Here is a 27,132-nt window from a genome sequence, read left to right as displayed (position 1 = left end):
TGGGCTTTCCTATATTCTCAGCGGGAGTCGCCCGAGGCACTCCCCCGAGGGCCGGCCAGGCTTCCACGGGAGCCTGGTCTCTTAGAGCTGAGCCACCTTGGGAGCTTATCTAGGTCTGCCCCCCTTCCAGCCTTCTGTGGATCTAGCAGCCTAGCCTTGTTCCTAGAAGTTTGTCCTGTGAGCCATCCTTTCTGATCCCAGCCAGCCTTCCTGAGCTCCCACTGGCTGGCACACCCAAACACCCCTGTGGGGCCCCAAAGCCTTGAGGAGCCCTCATTATCTGTCCTTTCCTTGGGTCCCAGCTGTCACCCTCACCCCCATCCCCTAGCACACAGAATGCCTGCACACCTGTGGGACAGCCCTCCCCAGACCTTCCTGGGGTGGTCCTCCAAGGCCAGGTATGCGCCTGTCAGCTGAGTGGATTCGGGGCCCTCCAGGCCAGGCCAGTGACTATTCTCACTGATGGAGGGAAAGCCAGGCAAGGCAACCTTAAGGACCCTCTGCACTAGGGGGAGCCCAGGAGCAGGTCCCTTGATGGCTGCTCAGGCCCTACCTCTCCCTCCCTGCAGTCTGGTGCCACTTGGTCCTCCAGCCCTCCTCTCCCCATCCAGGACCCCACTACTCACCACGGGGGTCCTGCACCGTATTCTTCTAGGCACTTTTCCTGGGACCAGTGGTGGGCTTTCCTCTGCAGCTCAGATGGCTCATGCCCAGGGCTGTGCACCTGGCAGCACCTCTTTTAGCCAAAAGTGTGGCCTTGGCAGCCAGTCTGAGCCCTGCAGTGGCAGCGGGAGCCTCACATTACAGCAGGCGGGCTGGGCCAACACAGTCCAACAAGCGACAAGAGGGACTGAAGGGGCTGGGAGGGGCAGAGAGCTGCGCTGCGGGCCCAGGAGAGGGAGGATGCGAGAAAGGAGTGGAGGGGGTGGTCCTGCCCGCTCCCTCTAGCCCCAGGAGCGTCCATCCAGGGCTGGGACCAGGGATGGGCAGGCGGGCTGGTTTACCTCGGGTGTGGGGCTCCGGTTCGGGTCACAGCGAGGGCTGGGGCCCGAGGGACCTGCTGCTGGCAGAGCCCGTGGGCCGTGTCTGGGGGCCGGGCCCAACTCCATCCCTCAGCAGCCTCCTGCCCGCCACCGTCCGGTGTCAAATTCCAGCCCCGGCGTCACCGGATCCTGGGGTGGGGCCTGGAGCGCCCCTGCCCCGCCCCACCTTTCAGGGCTCACCTGGCCGCTCCACTCGCGGGATCCGCTGCCCCCTGGCTCGACTAGGTACCCCTGAGGTCGGGGGTAGACGCTGGGAGGGGACCCCTGGATGCAGAGAGTGGAGAATTCGGGCAGCGGAGAGGCACGGAAACTAGTTCGGAGTTTGTAGACATGCGAAGTAGGGAGGGGGAGACCCGGCGAGGGCGGGAGAGAGAGAACGAGGGCGGGGAGGGTGGGGGGACAGGCTAGTCCCTGCCTTGGGCCGCCGCCCACTGGTGCGTGCAGACCCGGAGGGGGGCGGGGTGCACGGCTGGCTGCCCTGCAGTGACTGGTCTCTGCTCCGCCGCTAGTTTATTCTCTCCACGGAGGGTTCGTCTACCTCGGTGGGTCCGCAGGCAACCCCTCCCCCCCCCCCCCCCCCCCCCGGGCGGGCGTTCAAGCTCTGATTCTGGTTCAGTCGCCACTCCTGGGGCTTGGAGTGGGGACACACTCGCAAACACGGCTGTCACTGTGGCACAGTGAGCGCAGTGTTGGTGGAAGGGGGTGCGAGGGCAGCAGCAGAAGGGGAGGGTCACAGACGAGGAACATTTGAGCTGAGCCTTCAAGTAGGAGCTGCGGGGTAGCATTTGAGATGCCTAACTATGGCAATTTGGCAGGTGGGGTGGCAGTCAGTGAGTAACATGGATGGAGAGGTCCTTCTGAGGGGTCTGGCCCTTATCCCTAGGACACTGGGGACACCTGAAGGGTTTTGAGCAGAAAGGTGTGGCCAGATGTATCGATAGTGGATGACTGGCTGGAGACAGGGAAGACAGATGAGAGGTGGCGGGACAGTCAGGAAGCTGCTGGGGAGCTGGTGAGGTCTGATGCGTGGTGTGGGGGGAGCAGCGCAGTCGCCCGGCCCAATCCGGAACACGCCCTTTTGAAATTCAGGTGGTGCCTGATAGGACAGGGTGAGGAGGTAGGCCTGGCAAAGGTGTGCCTTTGGCCCGGGTGCCTAGGTGGAGGGGGTGCCTTCTGGGACCTGGGGCTTCCCAGAGGAGGCACAGGGCCTCCTGAGATCAGTGTTGGACATTTTGAGTTGGAAGGGCCTGCGGGTGGAAAGGTTCCTGGTGGAATGTTCTGAAGCAGCTGGATCTGTAGCCTGGAGCCCAGTGGAGAGAGCAGGGCTGGCAATTAGGGACTGTGGACCAGATGACAACTGACAGCTGCAGGTGGGGAGGAGATTACTCAGGGAATGTGTGTGGTCCCTGGCTGTACCCTGGCTATGCGTCAGAACCACTGGGGACCTTTAAAAACTACCCACGTCCAGGCCTCCACCCCAGACCTGAATCAGAATTTCAGGGTAGGCATGTGCAGTTGTCAAATTCGCACAGGTGATTGTGGTGTACGGCCAGGGCTCCGAACCACAGCTTTTGCTGGAGTAGTTTCCTGCAGTGCTGGGGACTAGCAGTCAGGCTGCAGTCACCTGCTGCTGGTAGGGGGCTGTCTGCAGGCTCCACAGGACCCCTGTGGAACAGGAGGCCAAGCAGAGAGCAGCTTGGTCTGTCGCCTCCCACAGCTGGCTGCTCATTGGGGTACCTTCCCTGGGGCTTTCTTAGCCAGGGCCACCACTTACAGACATGCGGCCTACGCCTGTACAACTCCAGGGGTGCTGTGCAGGCAGGAGTGCGTACGGACGTTGGGGTTGTGCATCATAGAGGCCCTGCTTCCAGCAGAGTAAAGAAGACATTTCTGGGTTTGCCTGTCTCTCAGCAAGGGCCTTGTTCCCCTCAGCCAAGGAGGCTTCTGCCTGAGGATAGACTGCAGGAAGCAGGGGGTGGGGGGATGTGGGACACTGGTGGTCCTTGGGATGGCCAGGACTCTGTGTCCTTAGGGCTAACCAGCCGGAGGGCCCAGGGCTGCCTGGACTCTTGGACTGGGCTGGGCAGGAGAGAGGTGCAGGGCCAGATGCCCCACTTACACACAGTGGCAATGTGTGGCAGGAAGCACACTCCAAGGCCTCAAGTGTGGTGTTGGTTTGTCCATTCTCAGGCCTGGAAATGCTGGGGAAGGAAGGGATCAGATTCTAGGGCTCTAAGAGGGTATGGTGGTGGGGGGGATGTCTCTTCTAAAGTGTGACAGAGGATGCCTAGGACTGGCTGTGTGCCTTCCTGTCTGTGTGGGAAGAGGCAGGCTGAGGGGAGAGGGTGTGCCTCTGTGCTAAGCGTGCTGGTGGGCCGCGTCCTTCCCAGAGCACAGCCGGGGTGTCAGGAGTAGGGAAGGTCTGCGGGCCTCTGCATGCCAGGGGTTCAGCGGAGTATCTTTCCTGTGCTCGCAGGAATCTCTGTCACTGCAGAGCTAGAGCTGTGGCGACCCAGAGGCACTGTCTTGGGGCTGTGGGCTCCGATCCCCTGCCTCCTGGCTCCTCTAGGAGACACCAGGGCTGACTCTGGAGCAGGCCCTGAAACCATTGGTCTGCCTCCTCAAGGCAAAGAGGATACAGGACTATGTGGACAGGAGATGCTCCAGAGCCTTAAGTGGCTACCCAGGGCCCACAGTTGACACGAGAAGTGAAAGGGACTTAGGAATCTGTGGGCTGGGGAGAAGGCCCTTGGGTTTCGCACAGTTGCTGAGGCCCAAGTTCCTGTTTTTTCCAGGAAAGTCACAGAAAGCAAAAGGAGGCCGGACTCAGGGAAGAGCTTTATTGCTTCCATGAGGGCTGCCTGGGATGGCGGCCACAGCCTGGGTAAGGTCCTTGGGCCTCACTTCCTTCCGGTCCAGGCTAAAGGCAGAACCCAAAGCCCTGGCAGTCTCATTGCTGAAACCCAGAACATCTGACAAGGTGGTCAGTCCATGCCTGGGCACTATCGTATGGATCAGTTGCAGCTGGGGGGGAGGGGAGCCATTCCCATCAGGCTGAGCCGGGCCACACCTCTTGAGCTTTCAAGTTCTCTCTGCTCTAGCCCAGGGGCTGTCTTCTTGGCTTGGAAGGGATGGCTCTGGAGTTTCCCTGTGGAACAGCTAGGGACTGGTGAGTGGGAATACCCCATCTTCTCCCCAAGAAAGGCCAAACAGTGTCATGAGCTGGGGGGGCTGGCATGAGATCCTGCCCACCCCACTGTAGCCCTGGAGCAGGGTACAGGCTGGTCATGGCACTCTCGCCCTGCAGGGAGCTCACTGGTACCACTGCCTGATGGGCCCTCTAGTGGGCCCCTTTCTGCACAGCAAGTGGACCAAATTTGACATCTCCAACCGTATGTAAAAATAAATTATCCCTACCCTCCCCCCTACCCAAATTCACAAAATGATAATACACCAAACACTGATTGGAGAAATGATTCCGGCAGCAGCCTTGCTGCCTAATGTCCCACCTCCTGCATGCTGGGCCTGCTGGGCACAGCCTTGGCCTGCTGGCCCTCTGGCTTGGCGGACCCAGGCTGAGTGAGGCTGAGCGCTGGTCTCTGAGGCTGGCCTCTGGGCAGGCACAGCTCTGGCTGCTCCGCCAAGGCCTCGCTGCCCCTGGGCCCCTTGGCACTGTCCATCTCTGGGTCTGAAGACTCCTGCGAAGGCGGTGGTGGCTGTTGCTTGCTCCTGGTGGTGCCTGGGCCACTATGGCCATGTGCTAGGCCCACTCAGATGCCACTGCTTAGGTCAGTGATGACACGTGCTTTCACCAGCTTCCGCAGAAACTCTTTCTCTCGCTGGATATTGTGTGTCCAGGACTGGAAGGAAAGAGGTGGAGAAGTGATCAGGTGGGCAGCCCAGATGGCTGCTGGGACACAGCCCTGCCTTTAGTGCCCCTTCCCAGGCTCAATGCCCTCTTCCAGTCACCACCCTCCGATGCTCTGTGACTGTGCAAATCTGAAGGCAGACACTTATAACCAGCTGTGCCTACAAGATAACGATGACTCTGCTCTAGGCGTGCAACACTCACCCGTCTCCCTTCCCAAGACTTGGAAAAAACAGCCTTCGTGCCCCTTTCCGTGCCCCGGAAGAACTACGCCTCTTGACTTCTTCCCAGTCTTGGGAGGTATAATCTTCCCAACCACCCTCCTTACTGCTGGTGGAAGGGCCTTGTTCCCACAGACTTCACCCCACTTCTTGTCAGGCAGCCGCTAGCTTCTGGACACCCTGAGGGCAGGCAACGTGAGTCACCTAAGTCCCACAGCAAGGGGTGGCTGAGTCATTCTCTGGCCTGACGCAATCCACTCAGGCCTGGGGGCAGCTGATGAAATCCTGCCTCCCAGAGGAGCCAGGCGACCTGAGGAGAAGAGGCTAACCTTTTTAAAACAAAATTTTTTAAATTTTTAATTGACAAATAATAATTACATATATTTATGGAGTACAATGTGATGTTTTGATATGTGTACACATTATGGAATACTTAAATCAAGCTAACATATCAGTTACCTCACATACTTCTCAATTTTTTGTGGTGAGAACATTTGACTATCATTAAAAATAATGTCTTATATTTTTCAAAATTGCTAGAAGAGGATAATCTTACTGTTAATGTGGAAATTACAAGGAAGATGCTGCTTTCTAGGGCTTTCCTGGGGGAAGACTGCACTCAGAATAGGTTCTTTCCTAGCCCCAGTACTCTTACCAGGAAGCTTTGATGAAAAAGGCTTGATTGAATAAATGAAGGTGTGAATGCCAATAACTCATCGTATTAATAATTTGTACCCGGCTGACCTCTGCTGCCTTTGTCCGCATTGAACCTCACCATAACTACATTTACAGCTCCTGCTCAATGGGGCTAGGAACTTAGGGCTCTGTCCAGCCCTTATTTTGATCCAGTCAACCCTCTCCAACCTTCCACACCTTTTCCACTTGAAACTCAGGCAGTCAGCAGCAGAATTCCCTATAGTCCTCTTCTCTGAACACTGCCTTCAGCTTCTCATGCTAACCACAAGCCCAGATGCCCTAAGGACAGCACCCCTAGGCCCCTCTCCAGTGGCGGCTGTTTCTTCCCCCATACTCCACAGCACCTGAAGGTGGGCAGGGTCTTCCTCACACCCAGCTGTCCTTCCAAACTCCCTAGAAACCCCCACCCCCCAGGCTCCTGTCATTATACTCTGCCATCGGCAAATTGCCCTCCTCCTTTCAGACCCCTGGGTGACTCACCCCCATTCTTTGAAGATTCATGCATCTGGCTCATGGGCTCTCTTTGAGGGCAGGGACTGTTAGACACAGAGTAGCTGCTCAATAAATATTTGTTCAATGAGATTAGATTTTATAAATAAGAAAACAGAGGCTTGGAGGAATGCAGGGCCAGGAGGCAAGCCAGTGTAGACACTCGAAGCCTCATTCCATACCCTGGCACCCTTACCACTCCCCAGGGCAGAAGTAACCAGTCTGATAGGTCAAGGTCAAGAGCACCCTGTAGGAGCCACTGAGGGTTAAAGGTCAGCAAAGGACTGGATATTTGATATTAAGAAATTATTAACTTATTTAGGTGTGATAAAAAAGTCTTATCTTTTAGAGAAATGTAATGAAGTATTTATGGCAAGAATGATGTATCTAACCTTGTTGCCAAATAATCAGAGGGGTGGGAGCATGAGAGGAAGAACAGATGAAACAACATGGGCCATGCGTTGATAACCGGGGAAGGTGGGGACAGGTACGTGGGAGTTCATTAGATCATCCTCTACACGTATGAATATGTTGGACAACTTCCATCATACAAAAATAAACAAACAAGTCTGCCCTGGGGTATAGCTCTCCTGGACAGGCAATGCCACCCCTCTGGTGCTCTTTTCCTAATTCCTCCTTCCACGCAGACAACTTGTGCGTTTTCCAGAGCTCTGCACTGGCTATGGCTGGTGCAGGATTCTGGTTGTCCTGGGCCCCCAGCCTTGCGAGGACCCTTGATTTGGATGTGGACGCCCACCCACACCACCCCACGCTCTCAGAAGGATCTCCCTGTGATAGCTGTTTTTCAGTCCTTATCTTTGGTTCTTCTTCCCTCACCCAACCATTAAATATTGGTGTTCCTAGGGGTCTGTCCTCACAGTCTGCACTTCTTACTCTTTGTCCTCTCCCTGGGAAATGTCATCCTGCCCTTCTTATATCTGGACAAGCGGGTGTGCTCACCACTCACAGATCTCCATTTCTGGCCTGATTTCTCTGCTGTGTGGCAGACTTTGTATCACCCCACTTCATCCTTAGCTACTGCCCAGGCTCCCTCCTTCTCTGTCACCCAAGTGTCCTGAGAGGGCCCTTACCACGAGCAACACCTGTGGTCCCTGTTGCCCTTCCTACTCACTGTTCACTACTGCAATCTAGCTCCTACTCCGCTACCCTTGGAACTGTTCTCACCACAGGCAGCAGTGGCCCCCAACTGGCACATCCAATGGCCCTTTCTCACTGCTTGTCCCGCTGGGCTTCTCTGCACCACCTGACACTGGAGACACGCTCTTCTGGAAACGCTGCTCCTTTGGTCTCCATGATGCTGCGCCTTCCTGATTCTTCTCTACTCTATCTCCTTTACAAATTCCTTTGGCATCCCTACACATCCCAGCATTCAGTCCTTGCTTCACGTGTCTTCACAGCCCACATACTCCTGCCGGGCCTCGCAAATGAGCTGATTGAGTGCAGGTAAAGCCGGGGTGCCGAATGGTCCACATGGCTACTGAAGACACCCCAGGTGACAGAGGGGTCTTAAACCCAGGCACCAGCATTTTCACTGAATCCCCATCCAGGGAGTTGGTAAGTAACAGTGATAAGTAGGGGTAAAATATTAGTAACAGTGGCTAGCATGTATGAATGCTTCCTACGTGGCAGGCCTTTTTCACACATTACCATATCTGATCTCTTCCAAGCCCTAGGAGGTAGGTGCTATTATGATCCCTTCTCTAGATAAGGAACTGAAGTCTAGAGCAGGCTCTGAACCTAGGTCCTGAACCCAGCTCCTTTGACTGGGGAACAGACACTCTTAAGCATTCTGCATGGAGGTGGTGCAGCAGATGCCACGAGCCTCAGAGCCAGAGAGATTTTACACGGTGAGGGAGGGGCAATGGGCTGAAAACAGACATATGGCAGGTGGAAAAAAACCTTCCACGAGAGAGGGTGTCAGGGAAGGTGAGTCCTTCTAACTCACTCCTGCACTGAGGCAATCCCCAGGCCCTACTGATTTCAAATCCCGTCTCTTGCCTCTGTCCTCTCCTCATTGCCACGGCCAAAGACCAGGTTCAGGAGTCGTCATCTCTTGCCCGGACTGCGGCAACGCCTCCCACATAGCTTGTGGTGTTCCTGCTTTGCCTCCTCTACTTGACACTGCAGCCACAGTGACCCGACTACTTGCTAATCTACAGCCTAGAACTCTCCCATGGCTCCCCACTGCCTTCAAAATAAGATCCAAACTCCTTACCGTGGCATAGAAAGCTCACTGTGATCTGGCTACTGCCTAGGTCTAAGGCTCTCACCCTCTGCTTAAACTTATGTAAAGTTTATGGAAAAGGAATATGTGAGAGACCAAAGATACAAGTCAACAGAAGGCAGGAGGCAGGTAAAAGCTGTGTGAGCAGCCTGGAGTGGTGCCAGCCAGGGACAAAGCAGCAAGGAGATGTGTGAGGAGAGACAGAGATGGAAGATGGACAGGGCCACGGGAATGATGAGGCAGGGCTGGCGCCACCGCTGAGGGGGACAGGACAGTCCCAGAACTGTCTTGGACCCAGAATGAACTTCTCACTCCCAAACCCCTTCCAGGTGACAGGGGGCCCAGCTGGAAGGCTGTTTCTAGTTTTCCGTGAGATCCCCAAGTCCCTTCTGTATCCATGAAATAACTTTCAACTACTTGAGGTAGCCTGAATGAACCTGCTATAGACTGAATGCTTGCATCCCCCCAAATCCACATATTGAAACCCAATCCTCAATGTGATGGTACTTGGGGAGGTGATGAGGTCATGGGGGCAGAGCTCTCACGAATGGGATTAGTGCCCACATAAAGGAGACTCAGGGGCATCCCTCACCCCTTCCGTCACGTAAGAAGGCGCCCATCTAGGACCCAAGAAGTGGTCCTCGCCAGAAACCGAATCTTCCTATGCCTTGATCTTGGACTTCCCAGTCTCTAGGACTGCAAGAAATAAATTTCTATTGTTTAAGAGCCAGTCTGTGGTGTCCTGTTACAGCAGCCCGAATGGATGAAGACACAACCAAAAAAGCCAGTACAATATATAGGCGGTAACTGATGCCCTGGAGGGAGATGTATCTCCTGAGAAACACGTAGAGTGAGAAGACTGTCTGGTATGGAGCCTTAGCTAATGCTGGTTTCTTAAGGGGCGGGTCAGAATCGATGACACTGAGAAAGAGAATGGGAGAGAATGGCAAGTGAAATAAGAGCAACACTAGAAATTGCTGGCTCAGAAGTTTAAGCAGAACAGAGTTTCAAAGAGGAAGGAGTGGTCAACACCAAGCGTTTCTGAGAGATCAGGAAAGATGATACGTGTCCACTGGATTTGGCAGCCTTGAGGTAGGTCACTGGTGACCTTAGTGAGAGTCGGGTCAGGTCAGGGGGAGCCAGCTGTGAGGGGTGAAGGGCCAAGTGGGAGTGAGGAGCAGACAGGCGTGCTTCCATTTTCTCACTGGGGGAGGGGTGGGAGCAAGGGCAGCTGTGGAGAGTGAAACAGTGGAGAAGGACAGGTGAAGAGATTGATGGCAGGAATGAGGGCTAGCTGGGACCAGAGTCCCTGGAATACAGAAATACAAATCTTTGAGGATGGGAGATTCCCTCCAACAACCCCCAGTCACTCCGATGTAGCAGCAGAGAAGCTGTTCAAGCACTGGCCTGAGATTTCCAGGTTTCAGGCTGGGCTCAGTGGAAGGCTAGTGGATGGAGCTGATGTGTGGCAAGAGGGCTTCAGATTTCCCACACGGGATCTGGGCTGTGAAGGAGAGATGCCAGGGGAGGCTAACGGACAGCGTGGGAGAACTGTAACACACCTGTACACATGGGTCACCTGGGAAGCAATTCTAGGTGATAAAAAGCTTCAGTGTGTGGTCATGGGGAAGGTTGGGGGGACAGGGTGTCCTGAGGCAGCAGCCATGTTTACTTGTGGGTTGTCTGGGGGGCAAGGAGGTCCTCTGGGGGAAGGCAGGAATTGCAGCAAAGAGGACGACTCTGAGCTGGTGCCAAGGCTGGTGTCTAATGGCTGGAGAATACAGCAAGGAGAAGGGAGGGTGCAGGACAAGGGCAGGGAGGGTCCCCAGGGGCACGTTCCTCAGGGGGAGGACTGAGGGAGAAGGTGCTGGGTTCCGTGGGGGGCTAGGGAGAGGGGCAGGTAGGATGCTTGGTGGTCAGAGACCAGCATGCAGGGACGGACCTTCAGTGACTCCACTTAGATGAGGGTGGGGCAGGACCTTCTGGGGAGCTCCGAGGGGCCAGACCAGCTGCTGGCTCACCCCTTTACCGTTCATTTGAGCACATGCAGTCAGAGCCTGTCCTTCGTGCTGGAAGCACCTCCTCCCTCGGCCCTCACCCCACGCCCAGCCCCGAACCTCTTTGATGGCTGCCATGCGCACGGTCTCATAGTAGTGTAGGGGTGCGTTGGGTGTGCTCATGTCGTAGCCAAAGCCTGCGACTGCCACCTCATCACAGCCGTGTAGCGCCATGGTCACTGCAACACTGCCAAGGGTCGGGATGTTCTGGAAGAGGGGAGGAGGGGAGGCATGTAGGGTTTAGCTGGAGGGTTGAGTCGGCTGAGACCTCAGCCAAGCTTCCCAGAGCTAATCTCCAATCCCAGGGACTGAGCACTCTTCCCCAGAAAACTGTCTTGCAAGAGCACTGCCACCACCCTGCCACCCGCTCCTTCTGTGCCAAGGCACCTCTGACCCAGGTATCTCACCCCCCGGCCCATGAGGCCGTTGTTGAAGGGCAGGCCGATGAGGGTGAAGGCAGCCTCCTGGATGAAATACGGGTTGAGGATGCGAATCTCAGGGGGCTCCTTGGGCACTCGAGTGGCCACAGATTTCCAGAAGCCATCCGATGCACTCTGTGGACAACAGCAAAAGACAGCATGAGCTGGGTACAGTGAGGATGGGACTGCGGGAGTGGCAGGGACCCCAAGTGTGGACAGGTAAATGAGAAGTGAGGTGGGGGGACATGGCTGTGTGACAGGGACAAGGGCAACTGATGGGGAAGAGCATGTGGTGGGGCCACAGCATGTAGTGGGGCAGGGCACAGGGTGTGCCTGAGGGGGCTCTTGGGCCAATGGGAAGACCCAAGGGTCCAGCTGTCCCACCTCCCCGTCGCAGCAATGAGGGGCCTGGGTGAGCCTGCCCTCTCTGCTGTCGCCCTGGCTCTCAGTCAGCTGTTCTACGTGGACCTGGAGGACAGAGACAGGATGTGAGCTGGCATACTATGAGAGCAACCCTCAAATCCCGGCTCTGCCACTGACTAGATTTGTGTAACTTTGCGTAACAAGCTCTCCAGGCCTGTTTCTTTAACTATAAAACAGGATCATTCTTTTCTCAGAGATCTCGGTGCTGTACTGGAAAGGTATCGCCTCTGAAACCTGACATCCTGGTGTCCATTCCTGGGCCGCAACTTCCTCTGCTTCCAACTCAACTCTCCCCCTGCCCCCTGTCCAATCACATGGAGGCCTCCAGCCCTCCTCCCTGACTTTCTGTTCAGCACATGAGCCCTTCCTCATCCAGACCCAGAAGCATATCATGTCAACTACACGCCCGTGACTGCCCCAGTACTCTGCCCTGTCCTTCTATTACCCCAGCCTAGAGAAGCCCCATGTTGGGGATCGATCCATTCACCCCCCTTTCTAGCCTTACAAGCAGGCTCCTGAACACTGCTGGAGGAAGTTACAAACCAACCCTGCAGACTGGAGGCGTTACCTAACCATGGGCTCCAACCTGGTATTTTCATTGAGTTTGCTATTTTATTTTCGATAACCTAAAAGAATCAGCCACTATTAAAAAGTCAAAAAACAACAGATGCTGGTGTGGATGCAGAGAAAAAGGAATGCTTATACAATGTTGGTGGGACTGCAAATCAGTACAACCTCCATGGAAACAAGTATGGAAATTCCTCAAAGAAATATTAATAAAAGTAGACCTATTATTCGATCCAGTAATCCCACTACTGATTATCTACCCAAAGGAAAAGAAGTCATTTTATAAAAAAGACAACTGTACTTAAATGTTTATTGCAGCACAATTCACAATTGCAAAGATATGGAATCAACCAAAGTGCCCATCAATTCATGAGTAGATAAAGAAAATGTGGTATATGTGTGTGTGATACACCCCCCCAACACACACACCGGAGTACTACTCAGCCATAAACAGGAATGAAATAATATCTTTTGTAGCCACTGGATGGAACTGGAGACCATTATCCTAAGTGAAGTACCTCAGGAATGGAAAAACAAACACATGTCTTCACCAACAAGTGGGAGCTAAATGATGGGTACACACAGGCACACAGATGTAAAGAACATTGGAAACCAAGATGGTGGGAGGAGGGTGAGGCATAAAAACTTACCTATCAGATACAATGACTCCCCCAGATTAATGTACAAGCTTAACATAATTCTAAGAAAAAACCCAGTAGGATTTTTGAAATTTATCAAAAGGTGTCTACATATCCATTCAAAAGATTTAACAGGTAAAAATAACACCTCCAAATTCAAATTAAGTATTAGAGTATATTGTGGGGCCAGGAGCAGTGGCTCACGCCTGTAATCCTAGCACTCTGGGAGGCCGAGGCAGGAGGTTCACTCTAGGGCAAGAGTTTGAGACCAGCCTGAGCAAGAGCGAGACCCCATCTCTATTAAAAATAGAAAGAAATTTGCTGGAGAACCAAAAATATATAGAAAATATTGGCTGGGCATGGTGGCGCATGCCTGTAGTCCCAGCTACTCGGGAGGCTGAGGCAGGAGGATTGCTTGAGCCCAGGAGTTTGAGGTTGCTGTGAGCTAGGCTGATGACACGGCACTCACTCTAGCCTGAGCAACAAAGTGAGACTCTGTCTCAAAAAATAAAAATAAAAAATAAAAAAATAGAGTATATTATGGGTTTGCACCTATTACAATAGTGATTCATATATAAGAATCAACACAAAGATCAGTGAAACAGGATAGCCCAGAAGTAGATCAACACAGGTATAGGTTATGATAAAGGAAACTTCACCATCAATAGGAACAAGTGATATTTGAAAATTTCCCACTTGGGAAAAAGATCCATTTACGTTCTCTCCTCACACCATACACAAAATAAATAAATGCAAAGAAAGTAAAAGAAACTTTAGATGTATCCTTTATCATTGAACTTTCTAAGCATTAATGCAACGGAAGAAGTTAAAAGACAAACAGATTTTGACTTTGTAAACATTTTGAAGTGCTTTGGTACATCAAAAATATAATAATCAAAATTAAGAGGGAAACAAGAGTGGGGAAAATCTTATCACAAATAATAAGAAATGCATATTTTAAAACTCATGAAAAATCAATGTGACCCCATAAAAAATGGGTAAAAGGACATTTAAAAAAAAACGTTAAGAATGAAAAAAAATTCAATCCACTAATGACAAAATGCACATTAAAATAACAAGATATTTTTTACCCACTGAAGTATGTCTGTATGTGGTATGTGTATATATATTTTAGTGCTGTGGTAGCATGCTGAGCTGGAAGTCTGCACTGCTACAGGAGTGAAATTCAGTACAGCCTTTCTAAAAAGCAATCTGACAATATGTAGCAAAGGCTTCAAAGCTGTTTATATCTTATGACCCAAAATTTCCCTTCTAAAAGTAATCAGAATGGTGAGGACCTTTATAAAAATCTGTTTATTGCAGTATTATTGATAAAAGTGAAAAACCAGGAAAACCAATCTAGAAGTTTGCAACAGAGGTTTGGTTAAATGATACATGATACATCTATGTAACAGAACATCATAGCCACGAAAATTGTTTTCAAAGAATTTTGTCTCATGATGCATCATGATTTCTGTAACCGATCCTCTGTTGTTGGACGTCTGAATTGTTTCTAGTTTCCTCAGATCTGTTCTTCCTCCTGTGTTCTCTGTCCTCTGCTGACCATTCAGTATTCCAAACCAGAAACCTGGGAATCGATTTTGGATTCTCCTCCAACTTTCCAACCCATCCTGTCTTACCTGTCATCCAGTTCTTTCGAGTCTGTCTTCCTGGAATCCCACAGGTCCATCCCTTGCTCCCAAACCCAGTGCCACCCCTCAAGTCTGAGTCTCATCATCTCTTGTCTGGACCTTCCCAATGACTGCCATTGACAGCGTCTGTCTTGCCTGCTAAGCACCCACAGCCCAGACGAGTGACTGGCACATAAATGCCACACAATAAATAACTGCTGAATTCCATTCATTTATTCAACAGGCAAGTGAGGAGTGTCTAGAATGGGCCGCCTCTACCTCCCAGACCACTTTTCATTCTGCTAGAATGCTCTTTCCATATACAAATCAGATTACATCACCATTGCCCACAGAAGATCTGAGCTTCTTAGCCAGTTTCAATTTCAGCCCACCTGAAGCCCCCCTTGCTAATTCAGGCCCCCACGCATTTGCTGGTGCTGCTGCTTGTCCCTAACATTCTGCCCTCCTCCATCCACACGATCTGCCCGGCTTGTTTTCTAAGACTCAGCACCTGGCTTTTTGTCATCTTTCTCAACCCCCTCCATCCCACTGCAGAATGACCTCTAACCCTTGAGAGGTGGTAAAATATGCAGTTAAGAGCCTTGGTCCTGGAACTCAACTTCAGCTGTGGTCACTCACTGTGTGCAGACCCTGGGCAAGGAACAAGCCGTTTCCTTATGGAAAAACCAGGGAGACTATTAGTATTTATCTTACCGGCTGCTGTGAGAACTAAATGAGGTAGTTCAGGGTGGGCGCACATTAGTCCCACAGGGCAGGGGCTCACATACGATTCACTTCTGCGGCCCAGGCCCAGCCCAGCGGGCAGCAAGGGGGCATCAGAGTGGCTACTAAAGGAGACCTGACATCCACCCCAGGCTCCCCACTGGTCAGTAGCTCTTCAGCCTCTTCTGCTGCCCCTTCAGTGGACTGTCTCTGCTCCAGCCACTCCCTCCTCCTGTCTTCCACCTCTGTGGCAACATCTCTTTCTCTGGCAAATTCTGCCTGTCTTCCAAGGGTCAGCCCAAAAAACAGGTCTTGGGGTAAACTTCTCAGCCTTGGCCCCCATCAGCCTGAGTGGGCAGACCTGTTACTCTTGCTCCTCTGTCTGCAGGAGAGCTTGTGCGTGTATAAGGGAGGTAAAGATACGGATAGTGGGACACAGTAGGAAAGGGAAAGGCAGAGAAATGGCCGAGACCTTGGGCAGAACTGGGGAGAAGCTCCTCCTGGGTGGGCCAGATGTGGACTGATAGGAATGGCAGGTGCCAGCCTATGCTGAGCATAGCAGAGCCCCTGTCCCTTCTCCAGGGCCTGGCAGGCGCCAACAGTTTCCCACCCAGGGTTCCTGCCCGTGCCTGCCCCCTCCACACCTACAAGAGGGAGAAGCGCGGGGCTGAGCAGGAGGGGCAGGGAGAGCCAGGACCGGGCACAGCGGGGGCTGTGTGTGAGGTTCCGGGCTGGCTTTCACAGACATTATTTTATTTACATCTCTTCAACTTTCACCCACTTCACAGGTACGGATCCCAAGATGAAGCAACATGTTCAAGGTCACGCAGTCTGCAAGTGGCTGTGCTAAGACTGAAATCTGAGTGTCCCGTCTCCAAGACTATGTTCTTTCTGCCACACCATTCATATCATCACTGCAGTTCCCACCTTGGGAAGTCTGGGGCTTGGGGTCAGAGCTGAATGAGACCTCCTCTCCGCCCTCTGTGAGCTCTAAGGTGAGTTAGGGGCCACTCTGGTGCCCTACATCCCATTTTATAAGGGGGACTGATGCCTGGAGAGGTGAGGGGACTTGCCAGGCTGCACACACAGCTGGCGAGGACTTGAGCTAGATTTGACTTCAGAGCCCAGTTCTATGACATGAGATGGCCTCTCTGAAACAATCTTTCTTGGCCTGTCCCATGTGCTAAAAGCCCCGTATTTAATCACTATGTGAAACTGGCTTATTAACTTCAAACCCTTTTGAGACTGTGATGAAAGCCCCAGTGAAGCGGGGAAAGCTACTCCTCTCTTCTTACCTTTATTTTTTCTTGGGAAGAGAAATGACCAATTTGATTACTTAGATTTGAGGATACTGAGTGTCTCCCATCTACTGGTGGGAGGAGAGAAGTCTCTTTCCCATGCAGGAAGCTCTCCTTGGCACTATGCAGCAGCGGGGAGGCTGAGGGAGCAGGTCATCTCCCTGCCCCTGCCCCGCGTGCCTAGTGCACCGGAATTCTCACTGCCTCAGGTTGTGTCTCAGCCAGCAGCGATGCCGGACCCTGGGGAAGGGAGTCCTGCGCTTGGGCCTCACATCCCAGGGAGCCCCGAGTCAGGGAACTGGGAGCCTGACATGTCAACAATTCAGTGCTGCCCCGATTCTTTCCCATCTGTCATTGTCTCGGTGTAGAGTTTCCTCAGAAATTTCAGGGAAAGGAGAAACAATAAGACTAAAATATGATTTGGGCATTTCTGTTTTTCCCAGCTATAAAAATATCAAGTACCAACAACACCTCAGCCTATCTCCTAAAAAAAAAAAAAAAAAAAAAAAAAAGCTATGGTTCCTCTTCTCATAAAAACGTACACAGGCACAAACACATAACGTTTTGCATACCATTGCAGAGGCTTTGGAGTGTAGAAAACTGATGCCACATCTATGACCCAAGGCACATCATGTCCTCTCTTTAAGCTCCAAGTTCCTCATGAATAAAACAGGGATGACCAGATCTGCTTCCCAGATAGCTGCAAAGGTTAAATGAGATGCCATGCACGGTGCCTGGTATACAGCAAGAGCTCCACGAATTTTAGCTGTCAAGAGTGCCACAGGGGCCACGGGCATGGGCAGGGGGTGTGGGCAGCAAGGGCAGCCAGGGCGAGGCGGGTGCACAGCCACACCTGCACACAGCCACAGGCCCCAGTGGGGAGCTAGCTTTTCCCTCCGGTTCCCTGCAGACCCACTGCTGGGTGACACTGCCAGGCCTGCCACCAGCACAACAGTCCTGTCCCACAGGCCTGTGCCTGCATGTGTCCAAATCTGGCCCAAGGCCTCTCACACCTCATTTCCCCGACTCACAGGACACAACACAGAGGCCTATAAAGCCAGCCAATGCCGCTGGCCCAGCACGGTCAAACCTCCCCTCCGGGCCAGCTGTGGGCTACATTGCTTGTCAAATCCCTCCTCCTCCGGGAACGTCCCACCTTAGTCAAGTCTGGACCCAGCTCCTCTGCGTGGAGCTGCCAGTCTCCTGCTGATGCAACCTGTTCTGCTCCTGTCAGAACAGCCGGGAGCAATGGGGAAAACATCTGGAAAGAAATCGCCTTCCCCGCCAGGCTCCTGCGATAATGTTTCCTGGCACCTTTGTGGGACTCGGCTGCTCGGCGGGCTGGGAGTAGAGAGGTTCACCGTGGCTGGCTTTCTGCAGCAGGAGTAGGGCAGACGTGTGCACTCCTGTGCTCCCACTGCTACTGCCTTAGCACAGGCCACCGACTCTCGTGGGGTCACTCTAAAAGCCACCACATGTCTCTGCCCTCACCTTGCCTTCCTCCAGTTCACTCACTCCCCTACACAAATATAGTCGCGACATACTCAGGCTTAAAACCACCAGGGGCTCTCCACTGCCCACGGAGACTGTTAGGAGTGTAGGTCTGATTTTGAACCCTGACACCCCAACTACTATAACTCCGTGCCCCTGGGTGAGTCCTTTATTCTTTCAAAGTTTCATTATCCTTATCTATAAAATAAGGGCAAAAACACTAGTTCCCACTTTATTGTATTTTTGTGCTATGACAATTAAAAGTCACGCATATATGTTTGGCATAAAGTCGTGGTAGCTTCTGCTCTTATTAGTCCTCAGGATAAAGTTCAAGCCCCTTGATGTGACTTTGCCTTACAAGACCTTCACCATCTGTCCCCTGCTCACCCAGCCGCATCTCCAGCCACTGCCTGCAATCCACGAAGGCCCATCTCTAATACCTGCGGGGCCAGGCACAAAATTACAAATGGATGTCCACATGCCACATGCCTAAAATTCAGACTCTAAATAATTAAAGTTCTAAATCAAGCTATCAAGCTGTTAAATAAAATATATTCTATCCTTCCATGAACAATGACCTGGAAGGCCAGGGTTGAATCTGGAATTCTGACCCTGGAGATCTGTGCTGGACCATGACGGTGCAGGGAGAACCAGCCCCAGCCCACTGCCCACCCCAGTCCCACCCCACAGGAAGTCTTGCGCACGTGTGTAGACTCCTCACCCCACACATCTAAGCTCTGCTCACAGCCTCTGCAAACAGCCCTCCCTGGGCTTAGGGTACGCGCAGAGAGTTATACTCTGCCCTCAGAAGATGGAAGTGGACGTGGCGCCATTAGGGTGAGAAATTCTGAGGTCTCCAGTACCTGGTAATGGCCTGGCAAGGCAGAGGCATATGGGGTGGGCACATCCCCCTTGGCCTTGCATATTCCTCCTCACTCCACGGCAAGGGGTGTGGCCAGAGGAGGGCAGACACTCCTTCTTCCCGGGTCAAAGGACAGTACCACACCTAGGCCATACCCCAGTTATACTGAATTATTTTTAACTCACTAAATATACCACACTCTGCCACTCTCTGTGCCTGAAACACTCATGTCATCTGGCCAGCTTCTACAGGGAGAGGCTGGCTTAGCTAAGTATCCTGAAGGCCAAGAGACAGGGTGGCTGATCCTCTTGCCCAGGCCCTGTGGCTCTCCTTGGTCCTGTGGCTGGGCGTCCTGCCCAGCAGGCAGGCCATGCTTGTTCTCAATCTCACTTCCGTGAGACTGACTGTCTGCAGGCGAGCAGTGTCCAGTGTTGTCATGTGCGCTGTCCCATTCAGTTCTTACCACAGGGTAACAGGTAGCCACGCGGGGAAGCTTTCATGATCCCCACTCTACAGAAGAAAATGAAACTCAAAGACATGGGCTGTGGCAGAGGAAGAGACTGGTTTCGGTTCCCAACACCGAGGCCCGTGCTGTGTCCACCGGCCTTAAACAGTGAAGGCACCGGGGGACAGCGGCTGTTGTGGCGGGTCCAGGTGCGGCACCCTCGGAGGTCTGCGCTGCTGCTCTGCACTCCATCAAGTATGGAACCATAATTTACATACTAAACCCCTCAGGTCGTGTTTGGGTTTGACTGTTATAAGTAACACTGTCTTAAAAATCTTTGTGTGCAGATTTTTCCTTTCTTTGAGGGGTGGCTCTTAGTACCAAGTGTCATTTACTTCCCAGTTCGTCCCCCATTTGCACTCCGACCAGTAGCCTCTGAGAGCGCCTGCCACTGCACTCTTGCCAGCATCATATTTATCACTTAAACACATTCTTTAAAAACGTGATAGGTGATAAATGGCATCCTGTTGCCTTCGCATGGGTTTCTCTGACTGCTCGGAAGGGTTAAATATATTTGTGTTGTTCACTAGTCATATTTCTTTCTGGGTGACCTATTCAGCCTCCTGCCCGTTATCTGCTGGGATCCTACGGGTTTTCTTGTTAACTTGCGTAATAATAACACCTTGTCATGTTTTCTAAATATAATTTTCAAAGTTTTGTGGTACAGTATTTTCGTTTGTTTAACTTAGTTTAAATTCTCATATGTTGTCAAATTTGATTTCTTCTAGCACTTTGGTGCCTTGAAAGTTCTTTCCCTCTGGGGATTTGATTTCTATTCTTTCTTCAAAATTCCCTTTGGTTGTATTTTTATGTTTTACTTTTTAGTCCATTTGGAATTTATTTTGATGTATTCTATGAGGAGAGGGTCAAAGACCTTTTTGAAAGCTATATTTGGCAAAAAAGCAATGAACAAAAGCGGAGCCAGCCTGGGGCGGACGTGTGAGACCGACAGACAGCGGAGAGGCAGAGCACAGGGACCGTTTAGTTCTCGGTCTTTATCGAGGAGAATGATCTTGCCACCGCAGAAAGAAGATCAAACATGACTCTGAGGAAAGACATGCCCCAGAGAGGCAGGAAGAGAGCAAAAGGATGCAAGGGTCTGAATCTAACAGGGTGACCTCCCAGGGCCATGAAAGAAAGAGGCGGCCTAGTTGGGAGGAAAGAGCCCTGACTGCGAGTCAGAAGCTTGGGGCTGGCATCCGGACTCTTCCAGAAGTTACTGACCTACTCTGGGCCTCAGTTTCCACGTTTATTTATTCGTTTATGTACGCCAACTATGTTTCACACGTTGCAGGAGGTGGTGGACTTAACAGATAGACACAAGGCAGGTCCTGCCCTCCGGGGCTTATAAGAGGAGGAGCATCTCCCACAGCCTTGGGGAGGGGAGTAGGCAGAACACGGAGGTGTGAAATAGGACACCTATTTTGGTACATCTAGAGTGGAGAGTCCATGTTGGGTGCAAGAAAGAGTGGCAAGGACAAGGGAGGGCATGGAAGGGGCCAGATCGTGGAGTGCTGTGCTACGGAGTTTGAATTTTATCCTACAGGCCGGTGGTTCTCACACTTGAGTCTGTGTCTGAATCACCTGGGGAGTCTGTTAAAACGGCTGCTGGGACCACCCCCGCAGCCTGTCATTCCTAACATACATCTAAGGCCCCCTCCCCTTCCAAATGCATTTTGGACAAGCTGCCAGGTGATATTGACGCTGCTGGTATGAGAAGGAATTTTGACAACTATTGGATCTAGGCAATGAGGAACCCATGAAGCAGGACAATGAAGACACTTCAGGAGGGTTCCCTGGAATACAGATGTGGAGAATGGATGGAGGGAGGACTGACTGGAGGAAGGGAGGAAGGAAGCTGCTGAAATGACTCATGCCAGACATTTTTTTTTTAGAGTTGTCCCAGCTGGAGTGCAGTGGCTATTCACAGGCATGATCATAGCTCACTGCAGCCTTGAACTCCTGGACTCAAGCAATTCTCCTGCTTCAGCCTCCCGAGTAGGTGGGACTATAGGCACACACCACAATGCGCAGGCAGACATTTTTAGAAGGGAGTTGGGGACTGAATGGTTGAATAGGGAATGCAAGGGAGATGGCGGAATCAAGGGTGCTTCCCAGGCTTTTAGCTATGAACTTGTAAGAATCAGGGACTATCCCTAGAACCTCGCATGGTCTGGTACACAGTAAATTTCACTGGATATTTGCTGACAAGTTGTTCCTTTAAAGGGAGGGCAGAGGTTGAGTCCACTGAATTTAGAAATAGAAGGTCACTGCCTGTAGAGGGATGGGTTTGGAAGCCAGGCTGGAAAAGCTGAGAAACAGAAGGGGAAACATGGAGATGCTAGAACAGGTGGTGACTCTTCCCAGAAACTTGAAAGAGAAGGGAAGGAGAGGGTGAACACGAGCTAAAGAGAGAGCTTTTATTTATTCATGTTTGAGACAAAGTCTCTCCCTGTCACCCAGGCTAGAGTGCAGTGGCATCATCACAGCTCACTGCAATCTCAAACTCCTGGGCTCAAGAGATCCTCCTGCTGTAGCCTCCCGAGTAGCCGGGACTACAGGTGTGCACCACCACACCTGGCTAATTTTTTCTATTTTTGGTAGAGACGAGGTCTCGCTCTTGCTCAGGCTGGTTTGGAACTCCTGAGCTCAAGCGATTCTCCTGCTTCAGCCTCCCAGAGTATTGGGATTACAGGTGTGAGCCACTATCCCCAGCCAAGGGCTTTTATTTTTAAGGTGAGAGAAACCCAAACAAATATATAGATGTGAGAGAAGAATCCAGGGAAGAGGTGAGAAGGGAGACAAACAAACGAAGGCAGCTCCTGAGAAGGTGAGAGGAGACAGCATCCAGAGCACAGGAGAGAAGTGACCCTGAAGAGGAGAGACACAGGAGGGACAGGTGCGGATGCAGCTACATGTGTGACTGGTGGCTGGGAAGCTGAGCTCTTCAGTGATGATGACCTTTATCTTCCCTGTGTAGCTGGACATGAGATTTCTGCTTGGAACAGGGATGGAGGCAGAGCAGAACTGAGGATGGTGAGGGTAGGGTTCTGAGATCAATGACCAGGGACAGGACACGGGAATGGGAAGCAGCACCAACATGCTAGTAAGGTACTATCACCAGGTGTTACAGCTTCAGCTATAATTTCTCTCCTTGTGGGTACATGCAGCCCCTGGTACTGGACTGGCTGGATGCAGAGAAAGGGAGAAAGGCACTGGGAGAGGGAGCTGTCAAGGGAGTGAGACAGTGTTTGCAGCACATGACTCCATGCGATTTTGGTGATTGGTTTGGATTTGCTGAATGAATGAATGAATGAATGAGAGGTATCCTAGTGTGATGGTTAAAGTGAGACACCTTTCGTCCAAACTCCTGCTGCTGGGATGGCAGGTGGAGATAATGCAAGTAATCATGGAGCCCAGGGCCTGGCATGGAGAGGAGCTCAGTAAACAGCAGCTCTTCTCATTCCATAGGCCACGGCGGGCAGGAGCTGGTCAGGGGAGGATTCTAAGCAGGAAGGTATGTGGTCAGACTCATTTCTTAGGAAGATCCCTGGGGCAGTCAGATCTGGGTTTGAATTCAGCTCTATCACTTAACTAGTTGTGTGACCTTAAGCAGGTAACTCATCCTCTCTTAATCCCTAAAATGGGGACAACAATAGTTCCTATTTAGCAGGGTCATTATGACAACTGAATGAAGAACTTCCAGGAAAGCTGGTAAGCTGAAGAGCTTAATAAGTGGCACCTGCGATGCTGCTGCTGCTGATGGTGATGACGGAAAGCAAAGGAACAAGAGAAGGAAAAGAAAAAGGAACAGGAAGAGGAGGAAGGGAGGCAGGAAGAGGAACTGGAAGAGGAGAATGACAATGATGGTAAGTAATTATGAGGCAGAGTAACCAAGAGGTCACAAAGGACAGCGATGAGGGTTAGGTTAGGATGCAGTAACTAATGCGGGGTGAGCATGAGGTCTTCCTGGCCCTCACAGGGAGAAGGAGCTGTGTCTGCTGGCGATGGCTGCAAAGGAAACGGGACCCTAGGAGAGCTGGTCTCGGGCATGGCGAGGAGACTGCGCGGTAGGGACCGAGACTGCTGGCTCAGCAGCAAGAGGCCTGCACTGAGTCTCCCCAGAGGTGAGCTGCTGCCCGGCCGGGCTCCTTCTGGGCCGAGTCCATCCAAAGGCTCTGCATCCCTCTCAGGCCTGGACAGAGTATAGGTTTAGGTGCAGATGGACATTCAATCCTCATCTCGGGCCTGGTCCAATGTGGCCTCTTATTTGGGGACCTGGTGGCCCTGTTTGCCCTGTGGACTTCCCAGCAATTAACCCACCTGCTGCCTTTCACCGGGAGCTTCCTTGTCTCTCCCTCCTCTAGGCCTGGCCTCTGACATCTGCTTCTGGGTCACCTCCTAGGCCAAGCCCTACAGCCTAGACAGAAAAATGCTTCACTCCCCAGTGCAACTGGGCTTCTCTGAAATCAGCACCCCCACCAATAAAAAAACAACAAAAAACATTAATAATTGCCATAGACTGAGAACTTCAATTTTCTGTGCTAGGTGCTTCTACATTTCTTCTTACTTGTTAGAACAATGCTGAAAAATGCATAGTACTACTCATCTACTGTACTTAGACTCAGTCTAAGGGGGCTGGGTAATTTGCCTGAGATAACCCAGCCAATAATGATAGAGTCTGAATTTAAACTCAAGTCTGTGTAACTCCAAGGCCTAAGCCATTTTCCTCTCTTAAACTGTGTTGTCATTCCCCAATTCAGGGACCCGGTCCCCCTGTGCATGAATGTGGGGCCCTGGCCGGCCTCTTAGATTCTGCCCTTCCTCTGTCCCTCCCCAGGGACTGGCTGAACTATAGCTAGAAGGTCAAGATTGCCCAGAGGCCAACCGCTCGTTCCCTCTGCCACCCTTCTGCTCTCCCCTTCCCCTGCTGGGCGGAGGCCACACCCAACCAACCCAGCCAGGCCCTGGCCCGCCTGCTCAATCTGTGTCTGGTTGGAGGCTGCTCAGCAATGAGGCCAGCTTTCCAGGCTCGGAAGTGAGGAGGAGGGGGCAGGAGGACGGGGTGTCTCCATCCTTCATCCAACACCAGGAGGAGGATGCACAGGCCGCAGCGTCTGAGACATCAGGCAGCAAGCCCTGATACATCACCTTCACGTGCCACGCTCTGTCCACACAGAAGGCAGCGTGGTCTCTCGGCCTCTGCACATGCTTCTCCCTTCGCTTGTAACACTGTCCCCCTGACTCACTCCAGCTCAGGAGTGATTCCTCCAGTAGGCCTTCTCTTGTCCCCAGGGCCACTTTAGGCCTCTCCCCACCATAGCACCTACCACACTGCACTCAAGTTTTGGGACTGTCTCTCTCGCTAGACTGTGAGCTACTTCAGGTCCAGAACAGAGCTTCATTCCTCTTTGTATTCCCAGGGGCCAGCACAGCACCTGCACAGAGGAATCTCACTAATGCCTGGCACACGAGCAAGTGCAGGCACCACTGCAGAGGCCCCTCTCGGAGGACTGGCGTGTAAGCCGGAGGCTGCCTCCTCCTACCAGGGTCTACATACAGCTGCACCCCACGGCCCTGGCTCCACCCTCCCTCCCCGCCTCGGTGCTCCTCCCGCCCATCCACTGGCGCTCTTCCGAGCTGCTCTGAGTGCACACAGCCTGCTGGGTGCTCCTACCTCTGCTTGCTGGCTTGGTTAAGGCTCTTGGGATCTGGGAGATAAAGGGCCTTTTTGTAACTTGTTTGGAGTTATCGGTGCTACTGTCCAGTGAATCAGGAAACCAAATGGCCATAAATGGTGAAGAGGACAGGTCCCAGGTGGAGGAAGAAAGTACGGCCAGCCCTGGCACAGGTTGTTTGGTTTTCCTTTCCCACATATCCCTGCTTCCCATGTCCCATCAGGACTCTTGGCTACCACAAAGTGACACGCTGTGACTGCTCACATAGCAAGTGGCAGGCAGCAGCCGTGACTTCGGCCTAATGCCCGTTCCAGCCCTGCCTAGCCAGGGCTTGGCTCCAGAACACAGAATTGCCTCCTGCCAGAAGTCTGCAGGTGACGCTCCACACAGGTGGAGGTAGCTCTCCAGCAGCCCAGAGGCTGCACGTTTAGAAACACCATTGTAGGAGCAGGACAAGCCTGCGGCAGGACCTGGAGAAGCAGCCTCGCTCACTTACCTGGGTCTCAAGCGAAGGAGAGCATGGGAGAGGTGCTGCGAGTGCATTAGCCTTGGGCACTAAAGAAGAGGCCACGAGGCAGCCACAGGGCCTGGGCAGGTCCCCTCTGGGTGCTGGGGGAAGTGAGGCCAAAGGCATCACTGGCATCCGTCTGGCAGCTCACTCTAAAGGCTTCTGACTTTGACTTTGGAGCCAGGGAAGGCCTACAGCACTTGAGAGGACTCCTCTCTGTCTCCTCTCTCCCCTGGCCCCCACCCACGCTGGGAAGGAGTCCTCACCAACACAAGGCTGGCCCTGGGTCCCTGCACAGGGCCAGGATGCACACGAACATCAGCAAGGTTGAGTGTGTGCCTGTGCACACCCCACACTTCCTCATCCCGCTGCTCTGGTACCTCGGATCTGCCTGCCGCCAAGGCCGGGCCAGGCAGAGAGCACCTCGGTCGTCCTGGGAAAAGCGAGGCCCTCTGTCTGCTTCCTGAGTGGCCTGAGTATAGTGAGTCCTCTGACTCTAGTTGGCTTCCTTCCTTTTCTTCTTTCTTTCCTTACTCCCTTGGATGAATAGTAAGAGCCTTAAATTAACTGACCTTGGTGTTCTTGGAAGGAACATGGGATACCACCCACCTGGCTGGCTCTGACCCACCCCACGCCTGGCCTTATTTGGACTGCCTGGCTTTTCCCAGTCTGCCCAGTGGGAAGCAGGAGCTGGTGTTTGAGCCAATTCCAGATCGTTTATGGGGACTGGGCACTCAAGAGTAAAAACCAATGGGATCAGGCCCTGCCCATGGGAGCTCCTGCTCTGAAGGAGGCTTTGACAGGTGTCCATGGGCAGAGGGAAGGAGGTGGGCAGATGGGCAGAAGGCCATAGTCACCAAGCAGCCCCCAAGCTTGCTGGGGTTCACCAAGGCAGACCCAATTTCCTCCCATTTCTCCCTTAAAAGTGCCTATCTGTGACCCTAATTCTATTGCCCTCAAGGCAAAGAGAGGGGCTCTGAGGATACTAGTGTCTCAGATCCCAGGGTTCTGAAAACAGTGGGGTGCTCCCCCAGCCCCATTCTCTGCCTAGTCTGCATGGGGAGTGGGCCTGCTTGACGCTGGGGCTGGCTGAGGCCAAATGCTCACTTTGCTGCCTGGCCGTTTCCTTCCCTTTGGAGAGCAGGACTGGACCCAGCAGAGCCCAGCTGCCTCATTCACCTGGTTCTGAGACGGGCTCCCCTTCCCCACTGGCCCACCTACCTGAATTTCTGGACCTGACTTCTGTCTTCTCTCTTGGTTGCTACCTACTTGACACTGCCTGCACTTGGCCTTGCTTGGTAAAGAGCTGTGGAGTTAAACCAAATTGCACTGAGACCCCCACAGTAACCTGTTCCAGCCCCCAACTCCTCCCTCAATCTCCAGAAAGAACTGGCTCCTTACTGTAGGCGGAGGGCCGTCTGTCATCCTCCTCCTCTGGTAAGAGGCTTGGGCATGGGAAGATGAATGGCCTGAGCTCGGCAGTACCCTTCCCCTGGGGTTGCTGGTGACAGCTCGTTGAGGAGAGAGGCGGGGATGGACCTGGACAAGTTGGCGGGTGTCCCTGTAGGCCCAGCGCTGGAAATAGAGGTCTCAGGAGGGGACTCAGTGGGTGGTCTACCAAAGAGCAGTCTCACCCTACTCTGCCACGTAAGCTCCCGAAAGAAATGGACCCAGACCTTTGCCTGCCTAGAACAGTAAGTAGAGAATCTGATCATTCCTAAAGAGTAGAACCAGACTCAGTGGCAGGTTGGGGACCAGCTACAGGTCAGT

The 27,132-nt window shown here is 52.6% G+C and overlaps 1 protein-coding gene across 18 annotated transcripts in view; it reads right to left on the bottom strand.

Moving 5' to 3' along the window:
• Positions 1–3,869: 3,869 nt before the first annotated feature.
• ST3GAL3 (ST3 beta-galactoside alpha-2,3-sialyltransferase 3) overlaps positions 3,870–27,132 on the bottom strand; it is a 181,786-nt gene continuing 158,523 nt past the window's right edge. For 10 of the 18 annotated variants that reach the window (XM_069479831.1, XM_069479829.1, XM_069479827.1 and 7 more), the window contains one exon: positions 3,870–4,903. In XM_069479831.1, the coding sequence (XP_069335932.1) occupies positions 4,833–4,903 (71 nt within the window). In that variant the 3' untranslated portion in view covers positions 3,870–4,832. Of the gene's footprint in view, positions 4,904–9,880; positions 10,067–10,679; positions 10,827–11,026; positions 11,174–27,132 lie in introns of all 18 variants that reach the window. The other 8 variants (XR_011234561.1, XM_069479816.1, XM_069479817.1 and 5 more) reach the window with 3 other exon arrangements.

The sequence above is a fragment of the Eulemur rufifrons genome, chromosome 8 (assembly GCF_041146395.1).
Source record: "Eulemur rufifrons isolate Redbay chromosome 8, OSU_ERuf_1, whole genome shotgun sequence".
In the NCBI taxonomy this organism is placed as follows: Eukaryota; Metazoa; Chordata; class Mammalia; order Primates; family Lemuridae; genus Eulemur; species Eulemur rufifrons.
The sequence above is the reverse complement of the archived record's forward strand: the minus strand, read 5'-3'. Positions and strand labels throughout refer to the sequence as shown.